Source organism: Herpailurus yagouaroundi, unplaced genomic scaffold (assembly GCF_014898765.1).
Source record: "Herpailurus yagouaroundi ecotype Mexico unplaced genomic scaffold, PumYag 191, whole genome shotgun sequence".
Taxonomy (NCBI): Eukaryota; Metazoa; Chordata; class Mammalia; order Carnivora; family Felidae; genus Herpailurus; species Herpailurus yagouaroundi.
In genome coordinates this window covers 6,289,819-6,310,755 of record NW_024412422.1, presented here as the reverse complement: position 1 = coordinate 6,310,755, position 20,937 = coordinate 6,289,819, and the positions used below count along the sequence as shown (strand labels likewise).

At 50.0% G+C, this 20,937-nt stretch overlaps 1 protein-coding gene across 3 annotated transcripts in view; it reads right to left on the bottom strand.

The window, feature by feature from the left end:
* The window catches only part of KSR2 (kinase suppressor of ras 2), a 436,616-nt gene that overhangs the window by 174,608 nt on the left and 241,071 nt on the right, over positions 1 to 20,937 (bottom strand). For all 3 annotated transcript variants that reach the window (XM_040443767.1, XM_040443769.1, XM_040443768.1), the window contains exon 5: positions 5,561 to 5,745. In XM_040443767.1, the coding sequence (XP_040299701.1) occupies positions 5,561 to 5,745 (185 nt within the window). The remainder of the gene's footprint in view (positions 1 to 5,560; positions 5,746 to 20,937) is intronic.

The following is a 20,937-nucleotide window of genomic DNA, read 5'->3' as shown; positions in this document are numbered from 1 at the left end:
CAAATACCTCAAAAATCTCTCCTGATTCTGAGACAAGAACGTGGTTCAGGCTGCAAAGTTGTGTCAAGACACTCAGCTCCCCCTCGTCCTCTTCCGGGGGGTAATGAACCTTGGCCTCAAGCCTCATTAAACCCCATTATATAATCACCCCCGTCCCGAGTCTCTTGGCAACCCTTCCAGAGGCTGGTTTCTTGGGAGCACGCAGTTCAGCTTCATCGGTTTGTACCTGCTGCCTCCCTCAACAAATCAGGCTTCTGACTCAGCCTCGAGGCACATGAGGCCAGGCCCTCAACGGAGGGTCAACTATCTGCCGCCTTGTGTCTAAGAAAAAGCGCAGGAGATGTTTGGCGAAAAGAGGAGGAGAGACAGGGCGGTGAGGCAGGGCAAGGTGAGGGCCACGCCGTCTTTCAAGGCACCTCGCGCGGGGCAGCACTTTATAAGACAGGGACCCGGTGGGGGCGCCTGGGTGGCGCAGTCGGTTAAGCGTCCGACTTCAACCAGGTCACGATCTCACGGTCCGTGAGTTCGAGCCCCGCGTCGGGCTCTGGGCTGATGGCTCGGAGCCTGGAGCCTGTTTCCGATTCTGTGTCTCCCTGTCTCTCTGCCCCTCGCCTGTTCATGCTCTGTCTCTCTCTGTCCCCCAAAAAAAATAAACGTTGAAAAAAAAAAAAAAAAAGACAGGGACCCGGTGTAAAACTCCAGCTGGTGCCATTAGGACCAAGAGGGGGAAGTGTGGGAGTCATCAGTCACTTGTTCCCTTTGGTAACTGCTGCCCTCAAGGGCTAGACCCCCAGAGACAGCTAATAAAGAAACACCCAGAAAACTGCAGGTGGTAAAAGTTGCCTGTTATTCCTCATCTTCTACCGGAGATGCCCTGGCCGCTTTCTGCAGCTGCCTGGCCCCCACAGGGACGGCTACCACCTGGGACAATGGATCCCCTGAGTATCAACACCGGAGTCTGGCAGGGCAGTGGTTTGTCAGCCAGCGTGGGTGCTGCTCTCTGAGTGAGCACAGCATGCTCACAAACATGATGATCCTTGGAGCGAGGCTGACCCCCAACACCACAATCCCCCCAGGAGGCGGGGGTGCCAGAGAGGGAACTGGAACGAGTTAAGGTCTCTGTCTGATGAGCAAACAGGTCTCGGCGAAGGGCGTCACAACCGCATTTCCTCTGCATTACAGAACGAGGCGTTCAGAATGGGTGCAAACTCCACTTCCTGCTTGCCCTTGTGATCTTGGGCCAGCTACTCAAATGCTCTCAGCCTCAGTTTCTTCATCTGCAAAATGGGGATAAGAAGAGAAACTACCTGATGGAGCACTGTGAGGCTCAGGCGAAACAGTACAAGTAAACTGCTTTGCCTGAATTGAAGCTGCCTGTACCACTGTCAACACACAATAAATGCCAACTGCTATTATCATCACCATTTCCATCATTGTTACAAGTTATGCCATCATCTAACGAGCCCCGATAGCTGCCAAAGCTACCCTTTGTGGAGACTCAGTGCTCTAAGCACTCCCCCACCCCGACCGCGCTGGGAAATCTACACTCATTCCTCATTGTGTCCTCACTACATCCTTGCCAGGTTGAAACAGACACTGGGGGTTCGGTGATTTGCCCAACAATATGTCAGCAACCACTTAGTGGCTATACTCCCCAAGTCACTTCCACCAGCCGGTAATGAACGATGATGAGTAATTACTCCTTCCCATCTAGCCGGTATTTTTTCATTCTGAAGAAGATGCTTTATTGGGGATGAGAGCGGCAGCCTGACCCAGTTCGGCCCGAATCAGAGATACCCTACTAGGAGCCAGCAGCACCCAGCTTGTTGGACCAAAACTGGTCCATGGGTGGAGGGCATCCGATCAGACACCATCTGGGCAACTTGGCATGCCCAAATGAAATGCCGAATGAACACAGCAAGGACGGAGAGGTAAGTCCACTGCTCTCTACTCCTTCGGGAAGTAGATTCACTCCTGAGTCACCATCTTCCACGTTGAGCAGTAGGGCTTAATAACTCGTGTTTTGTCCATAGTCAGCCTTAGGGAAAGGTTCCTCTGCAAGCTGGGGCTCCTGCCGTTCCCCTCCCTCCCTGTGCTCGTCACTCCCAAACCAGAAATGGAGGGTAAGCCCCAAGGAGGTGAAGTCCTCCTCGCAGGCCACGGGAGGAAGCTGGGCGCTCTGAGGGTCTGGGTCTCGGCCACTCTACAGCCAGATCTGCCTAATGCTGTCCCCAGGCATCACCAGTAGGGGTGACAAGATGGCGGATCACCATCTTCACGGTCATCTTCACCGTGCGGCCACAGACAGAACTGACAGTGACAAGATGCAGCTCTAGGGGCTCCCTCTGCTGGGTCAGAGGGGGGTTGGGCTGGCACTGGGGCCCAAAGGCAGAGAGGTCTTTTCTGAAGTTCACAGTAGGAGGAGAACAGGACTATTACAAGCCCGGGGGAACCAGTGCCTGACCAATGTGTCCTCTCAACCGCCCCAGCCCAGAGTCCTCAAACCAGCATTGTGAGTCAAAAGATTTGCCCAAGAAAAGCTCACTGGGTAAGCCTTAGAAACACAGAGTTTCTAAGCTCTGGAATGGACCCTTACGGAGTCTTTTGTTGTACAACTGGGGAATCTAAGACCCAGACAGAGGAATTTGCTTTACCAAAGTGCAGGGATACAGGCTTAGGTTGGATCTGGATTCAAAACCTATGACATGGGCAAGACCATTCACCCTTCTGAGCCTCTGTTTCCTTATCTACAGAATGGGAATTATAATGCCTGCCTCAAAGTGTGTGGTGAGCCTTAACCAGGGAGGGACAGAGGTCGCACAAGCACTCGGTGGCATCCTAGAGACTGTGTTTCCTAACCTGGAGCCTGTTCCACCGGGCCTGTTCCACATGTCTCTGTCATGTGTTAGCATCAGTGGAAATGGGACCAGTCCATGGGACTCCAGCTAATATTTGAGTTACATACTCTTTCTCCTGCGGAGACTCAGATGCTACTTTCTTCCTTTATGGAAGATCAGAGGGTGACCTCTCTGCATACAAGGACCAGGACTGTCCAAACAGGCAACTGTGCTTCTAGGGTCTCAGGGCTAAGGGCTGATTTTAATTAGGGACTTTGCTCATGCCCACAGAGGAGAGAAGTCTGTCTTCTCACGTGGAGACCAGGGCAGGCATGAAAAGTTGGGAGTCATGGGGAATCCTCACAAAACTTTCCAGCAGGAGAGGAGGGATCTAAATGTGCAAGTCTGTGGTTATTTAAGCACGCTGAAGATGTTTCTATTCTGGAAAGAACTCAAGTGCAGAGTTGTGGTCAAACCCCCAGAGATGGCCATGCTAACATCACTCGTGGGAAGGCGATGCCCGGAGACAGATGCAACCACCCGGCGTCATGCCAAGGTAAATTCCAAGCATTCTTAGGGCCATAGGGAAGTGGGGGGAGAAACTGAAAGGCATTTGCCCACAGCCCTCAGATTAACCATCAAGCCAGAGGATGTCAACACTGCCTGGAAAAAGGAGCTAACAAACATCATGATGATAGCTACCACTTATTAAGCACTTACTGTGTGCCAGGCACCGTGCAGAGGACCTGACATGCAGCAGCTGATCTCGTTAATCTATTATTATTCCCATTTTACAGACGGAGACACTGAGGCTCAGAAAGGCTCTGCCCTGCTCAAGGTCAGGCACGCTGCTCAAAAGGAAACAGAGCTGGGGAGCCTGGGTGGCTCAGTCAGTTGAGCCTCCGACTTCAGTTCAGGTCACGATCTCATGGTCCATGAGTTCGAGCCCCGCGTCGGGCTCTGGGCTGATGGCTCAGAGCCTGGAGCCTGCTTCCGATTCTGTGTCTCCCTGTCTCTCTGCCCCTCCCTTGTTCATGCTCTGTCTCTGTCTCAAAAATAAATAAACGTTAAAAAAAAGGAAACAGAGCTGGGACTGGCACCCAGGCGCCTCCCTCCAGGGCCTCTCACCCTGTTGCTAGGACACATTTGATACGTCATCACCCCCTTTTCCTCGTCTGAGCTCCCAAGCCACCCTCTGACTGCATACAGGCTCACCCCCATGGAGCATTTACAGTCTCTCTGGCCGTGATTTCTCTCGACAAATTAATAAATTGGCCTTCTGGTGTTGATATGTGTCCCGGGTGCTGTTTTAGTTCGCCTGATTCAGGGCCTGTTCCCCCTGGGCACTGAAATAGGCCAGGTTCTGGAACTTCTAACTGACGTCCACACGGGCCTCTTCTGACTCTGGACCCTCAGTGGATTCCTGCGGCGGACGCATGATGCACATGTGCAGACAGTAAACTGAGCTCACCGTTCTGCCCAGGCCCACCATCTAGCGGTGCTACGTCGACTGTGTTAAGTCTTGAGACCTCAAGACACCGTGTTGGAGGTTATGTGTGCCACTTTCCAGGGAGAGGAACAAGAGATTGCGTGAAATTCTCAGAAGGTCCATAGCCCCCCTAAAAAAAAGCCCGAAAACCCTTCTGGCAAAGGTAAAGGATAGAACCCCACATTTAGAGAAAGGCCCCCCACTGAATATTTGGGGGATCCCGGATCAAATCGTGTGTGATGGTGAAGCGTATCCGCTCTGGAGCGAGAAGGAACCAGGTTCAAACCCTGGCTCCACTACTCAATAGCTGTGTGGCTTTCGCCAAGTTCTTTGAGGCCCCCGAGCCTCAGTTTCCTCATCTGTACAATGGGAATAACTCGTCTGCACCATGGCTCGTCGCGAGAACTAAATGAGGTCAGGCACGTGGGTGACAAGGACGCTGCTGCTCATTTATCAGACCAGCAACACGATCACCCTGTGGTTGTGCTGGGGGCCGGGGGCTTATTTCCCTCGCACTCTGGCAGCCCTCTCCTCCTCCTCAGCTCCCGGCCAATAAAAGTTGATGCCTTGGCTGGAGGACTGGCTGGGCTTTTCTCAGGGGCTCCCCTCTGACTACAGCTGTGCCTGTTCAGCAAAACGGGCCTCTGGGCAGAGAAGATTAAACGCCTCCTGAAACCTCCACCCTTGATCACCAGAAAGTTCCATTTCCACTCCGAGTAATAACCGTTTTGTCTCCGGCAGAAATTCGTGGGAGCAGAATGTAAAACACCCCAGGCCATGCTCAGCCTAGTTTGAACCCAAATACGTCTTTGAGACGAAGGGTTATACATGTTGACCCGAGCGGGAGGAAAAAAAAAAAAAATTACAAAATTCAATCACAGATGCCTTATCCACAGTGACCCAAGAGAAATCCTGTGACCGGGCAGCAGAGAAGCAGAGAGAAAAAGCTGATGTCTCCTTTAATGCCCTGCATGCTTGCTTCCCTCTGTTATCCCTCCACACCTGCAGACAGAAAGAGTAGGAACAGAGGGACCAATGACAACAGCCAGTCAACCTCCCAAGTGCTAATTACGCCCCTTCCCTTCAAACCATCCCAAGGGGCGTGAACGGTGCAGGTGGGAGGGAGATGAGCCTCGCGTTCCAAGCATCTTACGAGCAGCTTCTCAGAACGGGGAGCATACACCTGGCAGACAAGAGGGTTCAGCAGCCCCGGCGGGGCGGGCGGGTGACTTACTTGCAGAGAAGTTGGCCTCGGTGTGGACGGGAGGGGTGGAGGGCAGGAAAGGTGCATGTCCCACAAAGAAAGAGCGGAGAGAGCGCTCCGACAGGAGCGGCGAGCGCTGCTGAGATGGAATGTTCTCGCAGCTGCCCACGCTGCTGTGAATCTTGAGGTTCAAGGGCTTGCTTTTCTTCTTGGCTCTGAAAGGGAGACAGAAGCAGACGAGAGGGCAATGTGTCCGTCACTGCACACGAACTGAGAGGGGGCGGCCCCCATGTCGTTCACCTGGTACCAATGTCCACCTCCCATGTTGACCTGGCCCTGATGCTGTCCTATCCAGACTTCACTGAGCTCCAGTCACCAGCTGGGTGCTGTTTCTCCCCTGTGACCCTTGGCTGGTGCTGTCCGCACTGCCCAGAATACCCTCCCCGTCCCTGCCTGGCTGATCCCCATCTGTCTTCTCTGACTCCGCTCTGGTGTCCTCTCCTCCAGGAAGCCTTCCCTGATACTCCCCTTCCCTTCTTGCCTGGGTCGGGTGTTCCTCTTCCATTCTTCTACGATGTTCTATATGTATCCCTGTGGCTGTACTTGCCTATTTTCCCAAACTTGTTCTTTTAGTGTCTGTCTCCCAAGTGAACTGTGGGTCTTTGAGGGCAATGACTCTGTAGTGTTTGTTTCTCTGTCCTTGGCAACTAGCACAGAACCTGGCACACGGTAGGTGCTCATTAAAAGCTTATGAAATGACCAATCTGGATTATGACTGGCACTGAGCATGCTGCCTTCTAATTCCTTGAAGGCAGGGACCCTGTCGTTTTCGTTGCTGGATCTCTCAGACCCTGGCTCGGCACCAGCTGAATGGAATGAACCTCTGGGGTTGGTTTGGAAAATTTCTCCCCTTCCCAAGGAGCAGTTTGAGAGGGTGTGATTTGGCACAGCATCCAGAACGAACCACTCTGCACCCCCCCGAACGCCCCCCTCTGCCGTCCCCCCACCCCCCACCACGGCCCCATTCAGGTCGGGCCCAGAGTTGGGCGCCATCTTGTGGCCAAAGTGAACCCTCCTTGCAAATTTTCTCTGTTTGTAGGTGGAGAGCCCAGGAAGGTGCCTTAATTAAAGGCTGGAGGCCTCCCACACATGGGCAGCCTAAAAGTCACCCTCTCCAGGAGGTCTGCTGCTCATCAGCTTTAAGGAATCTAAGTGCGCCTGCAAAGTCTCTCCCTCACTGCGTTGGGCTGGCAGCCCCACTTATTATCTCCCTGGGGGTCTGAAGCAAGGCCCAGGAAAGTACTTCCTGTTACAGCAGCACACGTTAGCTGGCTCTCCCTGCCCGAGAGGGAAACAAGGCATTTCATTCCACAAGAGTCTCCAAATGGGGGAGATTCACAGGGTAGGCATCTACACCGAGGCAATCTAATTTTGGAGTTAAACTCGGCAAGCTTCGGGATCAGTGAGGCCGGGGCTCAGGTCCTGATCGTGACCTCAGGAAAGTGATCTCCTCTCTTTGTGCCTCAGTTTCCCTACCTGGACAATGGGGAAATCAATAGCACCTACCTAAGAAGGATGTCGTGACAATTCTACGAGATGACGTGCTTGGCACAGGGCCCTGCACAGAGCAAGGTTACCTGTTGGGAACCTCACTGTGACCATGTTAAACTGGGTGTCCATATAGCATGGAATTAACCTTGAAGAAGCCAAAAGTTGAAGCCAAGCCGTGTTTTTCACCTGAAACATCCAGCAACTCTCAGCCCACCGCTACTCTTGGCAGGTGAATAGGATGCAGTCATATCCTCTGGCAAGAGATCCCATCATTAGTTCCAAAACACTGACAGGAGCCTTGAGGCACTGGGCCACCAAATGACAAGCCAGATCCCTTGTATAAGGAGAACCAAGTCTAAGCCCAAGTTTAACAGTAGTTCAGTGACTGCAGAGAGTCAATTTGCTTTACCAACTCAGGGCCACAGATGGAGCAGAGAAGGGGTATATATAAATAAATGTTAGTTGGGTAGATGGATGGATAAAAAGGTGGATGGATGGATGGATGAAGAGATGGATAGATGGAAGGAAGGAAGGGATGTAAGAAGGATGGGTGGATAGATGGATGGATGGATGGATGGATGGATGGGTGGATGGGTGGATGGATGGATGGATGGATAGATGGGTGAATGGATGGATGGATGGGTGGATGGGTGGATGGGTGGATGGGTGGATAGATGGATGGGTGGATGGGTGGGTGGGTGGATAGATGGATGGGTGGGTGGGTGGGTGGATGGGTGGATGGATGGATGGATGGATGGATGCGTGGGTGGATGGATGGATTGGTGGGTGGATGGATGGATGGATGGATGGACGGGGGATGGATGAAAAGGCTGAAGAACAGAAGGATTATGGATGGATGGAAAGGTGGATGTAATGAAGGAAGAGAGGATGGGAGGATGGAAAGACAGGAGGAAGAGAGGGGAGGAGGAAGAGAACGTGGAGAATGAATGGCTACTTGATCAAAGTAGGTGGAAGGAAATCACGTATCACTTCCCGCCCACCGAGGAAGCCTTCATGGACAGAATATGGGACTCACCTTTACCATTTGCCCTCATTACCCAGCACACTCAGAGGAGAAAACAGACACAAATGACTGTGTCCAATGACTGTGACTGTGTAAGATTCAGTGCATATTTTGCAGTATATCCTGCAGGTGTAATTAAAAAGAACATCCTCTCCAAGATCTCAGGATATCAGAAACCTATTGCATAAATGTCTTCCCTGGACTCGGGGCCAGTTTGGGGGAAAGCAGCAAAATGGGATGGCACAAAGCATCGGCGAGGGCAGCTCCATCCTTTGGGGCCGTATGAGCCCCGGGTGGACCATGCTGCTGTCTACACAGGCGGGCAAGTCGGAGCTCCCTGACATGGCAGGCTGTCCTGACAGTAGCCCCAGAGCCGGGTGGAGCAAAAGCTGCATGTCTAATTCAGCTCAGGGGCCATAATCTGTGCTTAGGGAAAATGCACTGGTTTCACCAGGTACCGCAAAGGATTATTCATTCCAGCGCTGGAATCGAGCAAAGTTCTTCTGACCTTTCTGGAGCCTAATTTGCATGGACTATCTAAACGAAAAGATCCTGAGAAAACTCTACCTCTTCGAATTGGTTCATTAGTCTCCATCTGTGGCCACACAGCTCTGGGCCAAGCCACGCTCCTCCCTCAACTCAGCTGCTGCTGCTGTGTCAGAATCAGACCCTCAATCCCACTGCTTTTTGGGTTTTTTTATTTTATTTTATTTTATTTTTTATGGTCTTTACCTTTTATTTATATTGAGGCGAAATTCACATCATATATAGTAACCACTTTAAAGTGAGCAATCCGGTGGCATAAAGCACATTCACAATGTTGTGCAACAACCATCCCTATCCAGTTCCAAAATAGTTTCATCGCCCCCAAACAAAACCCTGTACCCACTAAGCAGTTTCTCTCCGCTCCCACGACACTACCGACCTGCTTCCTGTCCCTTTAGATTTGTCGATTCAGGGTATTTCGTATAAATGGATTTACACAAGATGTGAACTTCTGCATCTGGCTTCTTTCACTGAACCTAACGTTTCTGAGATTCATCCATGTGGTAACAATGTATCAAAACTTCATTCCTTCCCATGGTTGAATAATCCCCTCCCACTTTTGATTCTTTATAATCTATTCTCCACCCAGGCACCGAAGCCAGGTTTTAAAGAGCCCACATTGTAACATGTCACTCCTCCGTGCCCCCACCCCACCCCCCCCCCCCGCCCCCGTGCTTAAAAACTTCCAAAGGTTTCCATACAAAAAGCTTCAAGAGAGAGACCCTCAGGGATCACCCTCTGGACCATCCTGTCAGTGGAGATCCACTTTAGGCATCCCTTCCTTAGAGACACAGTCCTCAACCCTCAGAACTAGTCAGATCTCCAGGTCACATGTGCTCCTAGCACTAAATGCTTTTCCTTCACACAGTGCATCCCGGTTGGAGTTCTGCTGCTGCTTAGGTGGTTACCGAGTGGATGTGCGTCTCCCCCCCCCCCCCCCCCCAGTCTGTGCCCACCAAACACGGGATGGACCTGTCGCCCAGCACCTAACACAAAGCAGGCAACCCACGGTTGCAGAGCTAAGACCAGAAGCCAGGCCTATGGACTCTCACCCAAGCTCACGTGCCTCAACTCGAGCAAAGACAACCTGGCACCTTCTGTCTTGGGAGGATTCTAAAGGAATGCAGCCGGGTTTCGATCTACAAGTCAGGAGCCCTGCGCTGCCAGCATCTTCTCCATTAACTCCAGCTGTGGGCTCCTTGAGGGCAGAGGCACACCTGATTTCTTGTGCCACCCCTGGCCTAGGTCTGGCAGACAGCCCTGTACTCCAAAGGCTCTTGATCAGTGCCCACTGGTCAGCCAGTACCTCAGAGCCTTGGCTGCAAAGATCACGGAGGGGGTCCCAAACTGATGATTAGTCTGTCCACTTTTTAAAATTTTTTTTCCCATTGGATATTCTTTCCTGCTTTGTCAAAGATCAGTTGGCCATACGTTTGTGGGTCTAGTTCTGGGGTTTCTATTCTATTCCATTGGTCTATGTGTCTATTTTTGTGCCAATATCATGCTGTGTTGATGATGACAGCTTTGTAGTAGAGGCTAAAGTCTGGGATTGTGATGCCTCCTGCTTTGGTCTTCTTCTTCAAAATTACTTCGGCTATTCGGGGCCTTTTGTGGTTCCATATGAATTTTAGGATTGCTTGTTCCGGTTTCGAGAAGAATGCTGGTGCAATTTTGATTGGGATTGCATTGAATGTGTAGATAGCTTTGGGTAGTTTTAATTTTTTTTTTTTTTTTAATATTAGAGGGAGAGAGCACACAAGCAGGGGAGAGGGGCAGAGAGCGAGGGAGGGAGAATCCCAAGCAGGCTCCACACTCAGCACAGAGCCCGACGCAGGGGCTTGATCCTACAGCTCTGGGATCATGACCTGAGCCGAAATCAAGAGTCGGGCGCCCAACCGACGGAGCCCCCCAGGTGCCTCTGCACTACCTTCTATTCCCAAAGTTTGATGGGTGCCAAGTCAAGCAGAGCTGCTGGCTCCTGTGGTCTCTTTACCCTCACTTCCTCGAATGTGGGGTTGTGTCCGCTTGAACTCGGATGCCTTCACCCAGCTACAAACGTCGGCGTCTCATTAACGGTGTCTGCAGCATCCGGCTCGGCCAGTTGGTAGGAAATGAGCGAGCTGGGGGCGGACGAGCTCCTCGCAAGCATGGCCGGAGGACAGGCACAGCACACATTCTCACACCCCGCTCTGTGCAGCAAAGCACTTGCCCATAACCGTTTTCCCAGAGAGGAAAACAATGCCCGCTGGTCTTACACGGGGCTGCACGAACTGTCCCTTCTTCCCAGACGGGGCCATTTAAGTCGTCTGCAGCTGACATGATCTGATTACCCAAAAATGAGGCCTCCAGGCAAGACCCTTTTCTTTTTTCAAAAAAAAAAAATTTTTTTTTACCTTTATTTATTTTTGAGACAGAGAGAGACAGAGCATGAATGGGGGAGGGTCAGAGAGAGAGAGGGAGACACAGGATCTGAAACAGGCTCCAGGCTCTGAGCTGTCAGCTCAGAGCCTGACTCGGGGCTCAAACTCACAGACTGCGAGATCATGACCTGAGCCGAAGTCGGACGCTTAACCGACTGAGCCACCCAGGCGCCCCCAGCAAGACCCTTTTCAAAACCAAATAATAGCCCCAAGTTCTTGGGTGGGAAGGGGGTGGGGCGGTGCACAGAGCCCAGGGAAGGAGAGAGTTTGGAAAAGCAAAGGCCTGTAAGTCTAACACCAGGAGAATGTTAGGTAGCATATGCTCTTGACCACAGACTACAACTCTCAATTCTGGCTCGAACGCACCCCAAGCATGACATTGATCTACGAGAGCACCCGGTAAAAGGAAGCACGAGTAAGTCAATCAAACACCGTAAGCTGCATTTCCCCAGCTGTGGATGAATATGAAATGCCTTCGGACGAGGCAAGAGTGAAATTTTTGTCTTTTAACAGTTAAAATTTTAAAAATGAGCTTGCACATCAACCGCATAATCTCACAGCAATGATTTCCTGGTAGACAGCTTTATGGAAAATGTACTAAGAAGAAAAAGCAGGTGAAACAGCAGGAGAAAGGAGAAAGGGGCAGAGAAGAGGGAGAGGAAGAGACATTGATTGGAAAGCATGTGAAGTACATTCCAGAACGGGTCCCTCCAGAATGGCTGAAGAGAGAGTCTGCGGTACCAAAAGTGGGCCAGGATAGAGAGCAACCAGAAGTCCCCTCCCCCCACCCCCCTTCCCCCCCCTCCCCCGCCAATTCTGGTAAAACTGCAACGTGGTACAACCATTTTGAAAACCTATCAACTAAAGTGAACATACCCTCTAAGCAAAAGATTTACCCCCTGGGTACGCGCCCAACCAAAATGAGTGCCCACGTCCACAAAAGAATGCCCATGGCAACAATATTCATGTGGCCAAACACTGGAAACAGTCTCCATGTCCATCGATAACAGAAAGGACAAAGTACAGTGTGCTCATACAATTGATCACCGCATGGCAATGAAAAGACAAAACTACAGCTTATACTATAACGTGGCTGAATCTCAATGATAGAGTGTCGGGCAAAGAAAACCACCCACAGAAACGCTTGTATTGCATGACTCCATGATGATTCTATTTACATGATGTTCGAGAACAGGCCAAATTAATCAATGCTGGAGAGGCTAGAAGAGTTGGTTTTTTAAAATTCTCTAATGTTTATTCATTTATTTTTGAGGCGGGGGGGGGGGGTAGCAGGGGGAGGGGCAGAGAGAGAGAGAGAGAGAAAGACACAGAATCTGCAGCAGGCTCCAGGCTCCAAGCTGTCAGTGCAGACCCCGACGTGGGGCTTGAATCCACAAACCGTGAGATCACGACCCGAGCCAAAGTCAGACACTTAATCGACAGAGCCACCAGGTGCCCTAGAATATGAAGAAACCAGAATCGAAACCAGAATCCTAGATACAGACCCCGGAGAACCGAAACCAGATGTTCAAACAAAAAACTGTGCACGATGTTTAGAGCACCATCATTCACAAGAGTCAGAAGGTATAAACCACCCAAAAGTCCATCAACAAATGAATGGATAAACATTCAAGTTGTGGTCGACCCACGCGAAGGAAGTATCCAGTATTGCAAAGTACTGATTCGCGCTACATTGTGGGGAAACCTCAAAAACATTAGCTAGTGCAACACACATGCACACCAAAGACCACACGTTATGACTCCATGTATATGAAATCTCCAGAAAAGGCAAATCCACAGAGACAGAAAGCAGATTAGTGGTCGTCCAGGGGGCAGGAGGGGGACTTAAAAAGTAACTGGTTAATGGGCTTGGGGTTTCCGCTTGGGGTGACGAGGAAGTTCTAGAGCTGGACGGTGGTGATCCAGCTGAACTGTACAGTTTAAACTGGTTAAAATGGGGTGCCTGGGTGGCTCAGTCGGTTAAGCGTCCAACTTCAGCTCAGGTCATGAACTCGCAGTTCGTGGGTTTGAGCCCCACATCAGGCTCTGCGCTGATAGCTCAGAGCCTGGAGCCTGCTTCAGATTCTGTGTGTGTGTGTGTGTGTGTGTGTGTGTGTGTGTCTGCCCCTCCCCTGCTCATGCTCTGTCTCTCTCTTTCTCTCTCAAAAAGAAATAAACATTTTTTAAAAAGTTACAAAAAAATAAATAAAATAAACTGGTTAAAATGGTAAATTGTATGCTCTAAGTATTTTCCTACAGTTAGAAAAATGTATAATAGTAATGCGGGACCTAGATCTCTCCCTCTTACTAGCTGTGTGACCTTCAAGAAGTCATTTAACCTCTCTGAACCTCAATGTCCTCACCTGTAAAAATGCATAACAATTCCTCTATTTCACAAGATTGTATGAAGGTCTAATGAAATAACATGCTTGGAGTGTCTGAGAGAGTGTGTGGCACCTGCTAGGTAAATCCTCTTTCCTGCACTGGTCCCTGGCCAAGATGCCTCCTTCCCTCTAGACAGACTGAGGCTCTTTATGGGCAAAGATGATGTGAAAGGCTCAAAATCAAGAGAAAATGGACAAGCATCCATGAAGAGGACCAAAGAATTCCTCTTTACCCTGGACTTCTTTCCTCAGGGGAAACACACGATGGTCTGTGGACCACACGGACTGAGGAGGGAGGCTGCCCATCACTGGGATTCAGCGATGACCAGATTGAGCAGACATGAAACATTCCTGAAAGAGGGAAAGCTACAACAAGGTTTCCAAAGGCCTTCCTGGGGACACAGTATTTAGGCTGAGAACTGAATGTCAAAAAGAAGCCAGAATGCAAAGATCTTGAGGGAGAGGGGACCAGGCAGTGAGGCAAAGTCGATGCTGGGGAGTCTAAGGCCAGGGCAGGTCAACTCGTTGTGAGCAAGGAGTAGAGAGGCAGAAGGCACAAGCAGGGGCCATGGGGCCAGATCACTGCGATCGGTGGGTGCCATGTGGGTGCTTGCCACTGTAGGGAGGTGGGGTTTATTTGAGAGCAATGGGCACCTGCCAGCAGGTTTTAAGAAGGAAGAGGACAAAACCTAATTCTGTTCTGGGAAGACCACTCTGTCAGTGTGTAGAGAGTTGACTGTGGTGTGGGCAAGAATGGGATTACGGGATCCCGAGGGGAGGCTGTGGCAGTCACCCAGGCAAAAGATGATGACGGCACGGACCGAGGTCTGGGCATCGGAGGGGGAGGAAAGGGAAGCATCTGGAACACAGCTCTTCTGGGACTTGCCAGCCAAGAGTGTGGCGGGGTGAGAGAAAGAGACCTCTGACGTCTCCTAAATCAGTTGTGCCGTGTGAATGCCCGGTCTTAGCTGGACAGTCTCCCATGTAGAGAAACATTTCCTGGAAGAATTTACAAGAGGGTGTGGGCAGGCTGGCGGAGGGGAGGCAGGCTGATTTGGGGAGTAGGTACTTTGTTACTTTGAGGCTTTGAACTTAGTAGCCATTTGAACTTAGCGACAAGAGTATTCTTTGATAATAATTAAAAAGACATAACTGTAAAATGGCATACAGTATTTTTGGCTTGAGTTTTTCTCTTTGTTTTATTAAAAAAAACTCTAGAAGGCAGAGGAACAAACATGGAATAATGTGGTCAAACATTATTTAACATTTCAATGATGTTTCATTATTTTTTCAATAAGTTTTAAATTGAAGATCAAATTTGAGATGGATTTTGTTTCCTAAATGGCTTCTATCAGTCACTTAGTAACTGGTATCTCAGATTTAGTTGACAGATATAAAAATGTGGTTGTTTATAGATTCCTAGAAATTAAACATATGTATATGTGTGTCATTGTATATATAATACGTATTATATATTAACTTACACATTTATAGTACATGGCATATAATACATGTACATAATACATATAATACACTATATCACAGTATGAGTACTACATATACGTATGTAAATTTATATATCCATGTATAATATAGAATGTAGTATATATTATATTTATGTGTACAAATTTATATATATACCATATAATAGTATAATATACAGTATAGTATAATATATATTTATATATACATTTATATATGTATTATAGTATGTGGTTAAACATGTTATATACACACATGCATACTTAAAAACTGTTTTCTTAAAAATAGATACACAGTATTTTATTTTTTTTTAATATTTATTTTTGAGAGAGAGAGACAGAACATGAGTGGCAGAGAGAGAGGGAGACACAGAATCCGGAGCAGGGTCCAGGCTCTGAGCTGTCAGCACAGAGCCCGATGCGGGGCTCGAACCCACAAACCATGAGATCATGACCTGAGTCGAAGTCAGATGCTTAACCGACTGAGCCACCCAGGTGCCCCATGTCTTTTTTTTTAAGATTAAATCTTGCTCAGTAACAGATCAGTTCTCAATATCAAACAGATCTTCTACTGAGACCTGATTGGGAAAAGAGTGTGTGTGTGTGTGTGTGTGTGTGTGTGTATACGAGTACAAGAGAGGAAGAAGGAATGAGAGAGGAAAGGAAAGATATTCTAGTGCAGAGGTTGGTGAATTCTTTTCTGTAAAAGGCCTCTGCAAGTCCTACGTTCTCTGTCACAACGCCTCAGTCCTGCCGACGCAGCATGCAGTCAGTCCGAGACCACATGTGGATGAACGGATGTGGCTTGTTCCAACAAAACTACCTACAGAAATAGGCAGTGGGCTGAATTTGGCCCGCGGGCTCCAGCCCGCTAGCCCTGTTCTAGTAGGGCCTGGACTTACCTGAAAGTCAGGAAAAGTAAAGCAAACCACCCAAAGCAACCCCTGAATCCCATTCCCCATCATGTGGCTCACCCCGAGAGCTGCTAGTCCCACCACCCGGGGTCTTTCCTTTCCTCATCCCGACCTCTCCTGGGTTAGACCGGGTCCTGCCATGGCCCCTCTACGTTCCTTCAAGGTCTGGCCACATTCTGGAGTACACCCTCGTTTTTCTGATGATTCGATGAGCGTGAGTCCCTCCCACCCACGGAGGGATCCTGTGCAACTTGCTCCCTGTGGATCCCCAGAGTCCACGACAGGACCCAGCAAAGAGCGGGAGTTGACTTAAGTAAACGAATGCATGAAAAGTCCGTGTGCTTCCATCGCACCGGCACATGAACGCTGGCGGGCTTCTGGAGGAGGTGAGTTGGGGAGAGGGTGGCCCTCCCATGCATCCGCTTTGCCTCCATGCTATCGGGGCTAATAGGAGGCGTGTGCTGCCTCCAGTGGCTGAGGCGGGAGTGGGAGTCCACCTGCAGGTGGAGTTCACCTGAAGGTGAAGCGCCTGTATTAGCCCACCTGGGGCTGTGAATGCCAGTAATCGCAGGACCGCTGATGTCAGCACAAAATGGGGCTGGCCGAGACGCTGGGAGCAGGTGACCTGCCTGGGACATGCTATCTCATCTGGGGTAGGAGCAAGGATAACCTCCCTTTTGCAGTTGAGGTAACCGGTGTTCTCTATCAAGTACCCAGGTCACAACTCCATGAAGGCCTGGGGTGCGAATACAGATTTCACCAACTTCAAAGCCTGTTCCGAATTGCTCTATTAATTCCACTATAACGGCTGACTGCATATACTCCCATCTTACAGGGATGTCTGTGCACGCTTAGGGTTGTTTGGGTGGCTGACTTGAGGGCTCACTGGCAAGAGCCAGTCTTGGGCTTGCAAACTGGGCATCTTGCCACAAAGCTGGTCCCACCCAGTTCTTGACCTGCCCATGGACGATGCTGCCTCTCTCTGCCCATTATGATGGAATAATCCAGAAGCCCGCAGCCCCCTCTCCAAGTGAATACCACTGCACAGCCTGGCCCAGCCTCCCCCTAACCCCATCTGAGCTCACCCAGACAGCCAACCTCAATTCTGCCTTCCAGGCCCGTTGATTTTCCTGCATCCCTGTGATTAGCGACTAATCTTATTTTTTTGTTCCCCAACCCATAAATCAGTTACAGACCAAATATTTACACAGGCCATCATTTCCGACTGAACCAGGGCTCTGACAGCCCTCATTATTAAAAAGGATGGCTGATTTTGGGCAGAGATTTCACAAGCATGTGGCTGGATGTTTTCTTTTAGGCTTCCTTCCCCCTCCCCTTGCCTGAAGAAAGACAATTTCCGAGACAAATTGGCAGAGAGGTCTGCTCTTGCTGTCTCCCTGGGGCCAGGGGGACATGGGCAGCTTCCATCAGCCCAATAAGTGATGACCAACATTGGCTTCTGCCCCCTTTGCTCGGCCTCCCCATGGGCAGGGAGTCGTTTGACTCATAAACATCCCCTAAAATCAGAAACCCTAAAGGAGACTGAGAGGGGAGGGGCCAGGAAGGGTGAATCAGCAGCACCACTACCCTCTGCCCGTAACACCCGCCCTCCTGAGTGACCCCGAGGGAGGCCATGTGTTGGGTTGATAAGATGACTGGATGAGGAAAGCAGGGGGCTGAGTTCCTGACCTGGCTCTGCTGTTACTTAGCAAGTCACAGGGGGGTTTTGATGCTGGTTTCCCCTCTTGGCTAAAGCAAGGATCCTCGGGGCGCCTGGGTGGCTCAGTTGGTTGGGCATCTGACTTCGGCACAGGTCATGATCTCACGGTTTGTGGGTTCGAGCCCAACATCGGGCTCTGTGCTGACAGCTAGGAGCATGGAGCTGGCTTCAGATTCCGCGTCTCCTTTCTCTCTGTTCCTCCCTTACTTGCGCTCTACCTCTGCCTCTCAAAAATGAATAAACATTAAAAAAATAAATAAAACAAGGATTCTCTAATCTAGGTATAATGGTATCTTGGTTCCGATCGTGATAGCTGCCGTTCATTGAGCCCTTAATTTGTACCTGGTCATGTGCTAAGCATTTTCTATGCATTAGCTCCTTTTATGTTTTAAGATGCGGATCATCTCCAGGTGAAGAAACAGAGAGTCAGAAAGGCTAAGCAACTTACCCAAGGTCACACGGCATCTAAAAGGCAGAGCCAGGAACTGAACTTGGTTCTGTCTGACTCCAATGCTCTGAGTCCTGAAACATAAGGCAGCCTCCGTAGGACCTGGATTTGCTTGGGACGCTTCGGCAAGGAAGCATACTGTCATTTGGATCCTCAACGCCCCAGCCATCTCCATATAAAGTCATCCAGGGTCAGCATCCTAAGCAAATGCAGAATTCACAACTGTCTGCTCAAGTGTTGAGCCAGCAAAGGGCCTTCTCTCTCGGCAAGCTGGAGTCGGCTAGAAATATTTATTCAGGGGAACTGAGTATTTTGCCACCTACGGAATACTTCAAAGACGCTTCCTTTACCCTGAGGAAAGCGAACTGACAGTGAGTCTTTATGGACAGGCCTGAAGAGGCCCAGAGTTCAACCTGGTTGTTCTAGGAGATCCGCGCTGAAATGCTTCCATCACAGCCTGACACACAGACGACAGCAGCTGCTGATGGCTCGGGAAGGACGCGCCATACCAGGGGTCAGCTGGGGGCTCCGGGCCAGCCACTTAAGCCGCTGTGATCTCGGCTTCCTTCCTTGTAAAATGAGGGCCTAGAGCAGACCAGCCCCCATATCTCATCCATCCTCGGTGTGACGATTCTGTTTTGCGACTCCCTCTCCTCCAGACTTAGAGCGTGACCTTGGGCAGGTCAGAATCTGTGAGGTTTTCAGCCTTCTTGTTTATCCAGTGGGGTACAACCTCTCCAGACCCTCCGTCTGCCCCTAGCTGCTGCGGGGGGCAAATGAGTCAGCATGAGCTGAACAAAAACTTCAGCTAGCGTGATCCCAGCAGCGTGGAATTTCCAACAAGTCATTCGTGACTGTCCTACCGTGACTCCAAGAAGTCAGTCTGAAACTCTTTTTTCCATAGGAGTTTGAAGAATTATTGCCTGAAATCAGTGGGTTTTTTTTTTTTTTTTCTTTTACAAACCAAGGCCTTTGACCTGCTTTCAACTTTCGCGTCCAGCAGTGACTCGTTATGATGCAAGATTTGTTCATTTGGGATGAAGTAATACAGGGGAGGGGCCCCGTTGGGAACTGTTACTTGACCTTCTAATCCCGGTGCTTCTCCCCGCCCCAAGGGCTCGTGTATTTAACGTCTTGGCCAGTGACCTGTCCTGTTTCTTTGCAGTGGGTTATTCGACCGTCCAGCATTCACGCCCCTCCCTTTGAGGGAATTTTCTCTCCTCTGAGCACAGTCTTGTTAGAGGAATCGACCAAGGGACAGAGGTTACCATCCCCAAGCCACCAGGTGCCAAGTCAGACCAGTCAGACTCTGTCTGAAGAATAGGAATCCTGACTGGCGAAACAATGATGGAAAACATCTCTGACGCTCAGTTCATCTCCTGGTGGCTCCCCCCCAAACTTGTCAAGCCACTCCTGCTACCTGGACTCCCTAGGATGTTCTGGATCCTGCTCCTTTCTGAACTTTCCTGTCTCTCCCAAGAGTTACCCCGGAATCTTCCACAGAAATTCATTCTCTGCTTAGACCAACCAGTTTGCAACCAAAGACCCCTAATGCAGCCTTGAGGCCACCGAGGCCACTAAAGCTGAATTTCTCTTTCAAAAAGTCTACAGCTCAATTTTTCTCTAGGTCAGACTAAGTACCCTCAGCCCCAGAGTCTCTCAAATCCTTTGGGGGCAGGGACCTGACATCTGCACTTTAACGAGCTCCCCAGAAATGCCTCCCCACTCCTGAGAACCACTGCTCTGTTCGGCAAGTCTACATGCATGACACCTGCCTGCACTGTTACCGGCGGCTCTGGCACAGACTGATGCTCTGGAACAAAATAGCCCTCTCTTTGCTAGCCTCTCCTTGGGGTCCCCACAAACCAGATATCAGGGCTGAGCGCTTAGGCTGAATCAGGGCTGGAGCACGCCAGAAGGAGAAAGGAAATGTAGCAGCAAAGGATATTCTCTGAAACAGCCACAGGCACACGACCACATATGCTGTGAAATCCATCACCGCCCCCAGCTCTGGAAACCCAAGCTCCACCCCGCTCTGCATCAGAGAAGTGTGTAGTGTTTATGATAATCCCAGGCGCCCCAGAGCCAGTCCCACCTAGCAGGTCCCCAGAGGAATATGTAGAGAGAGCAAGGCGGGAGACATCTTAAAAAGGGAGGGATTGAATAAAACACGATGGATCCATACTTTAGAATATGATGCAGTCGTTAAAAAGTATGAGGTGGTTCAACAGCTGGAGACGGCAAACTTCTGAAAAAAAGCCAGATGGTCAACATTGTGGACTTTGTAGTCTGTACAGTCTCCACCACAACTACTCAGTTCTGCCACTGAAGCACAAAGCCATCCCAGGCAATATATAAACATGTGGGCGTGGCTATGGCTCAATAAAACTTTATTTACAAAAACAAGGGGCGGGCCAGCTTTGGCCCAAGGGCCATGGTTTGCCAGCTCCTGCTCTCCACAAGCAGACACGTAAAACTCTTCAACACATGGACTTGTGAAGAAAACTGCCAGGCAACACATATAGTATGATCTCATTTATATAAATACGTAAGCATAAATATGTATAAATATACTTACAAAATGTTTGGATGTACTTCCTATATATTCACATGATGTATCTAAGGTGTGGAAGGTGACATAAATGGGAGTCAGTAATGGCAAGGGGTTTTAACACGAAGCCGGGAGGCCATTAAGAAGGTGGGTCAGGGGCGCCTGGGTGGCGCAGTCGGTTAGGCGTCCGACTTCAGCCAGGTCACGATCTCGCGGTCTGTGAGTTCGAGCCCCGCGTCGGGCTCTGGGCTGATGGCTCAGAGCCTGGAGCCTGTTTCCGATTCTGTGTCTCCCTCTCTCTCTGCCCCTCCCCCGTTCATGCTCTGTCTCTCTCTGTCCCAAAAATAAATAAAACGTTGAAAAAAAAA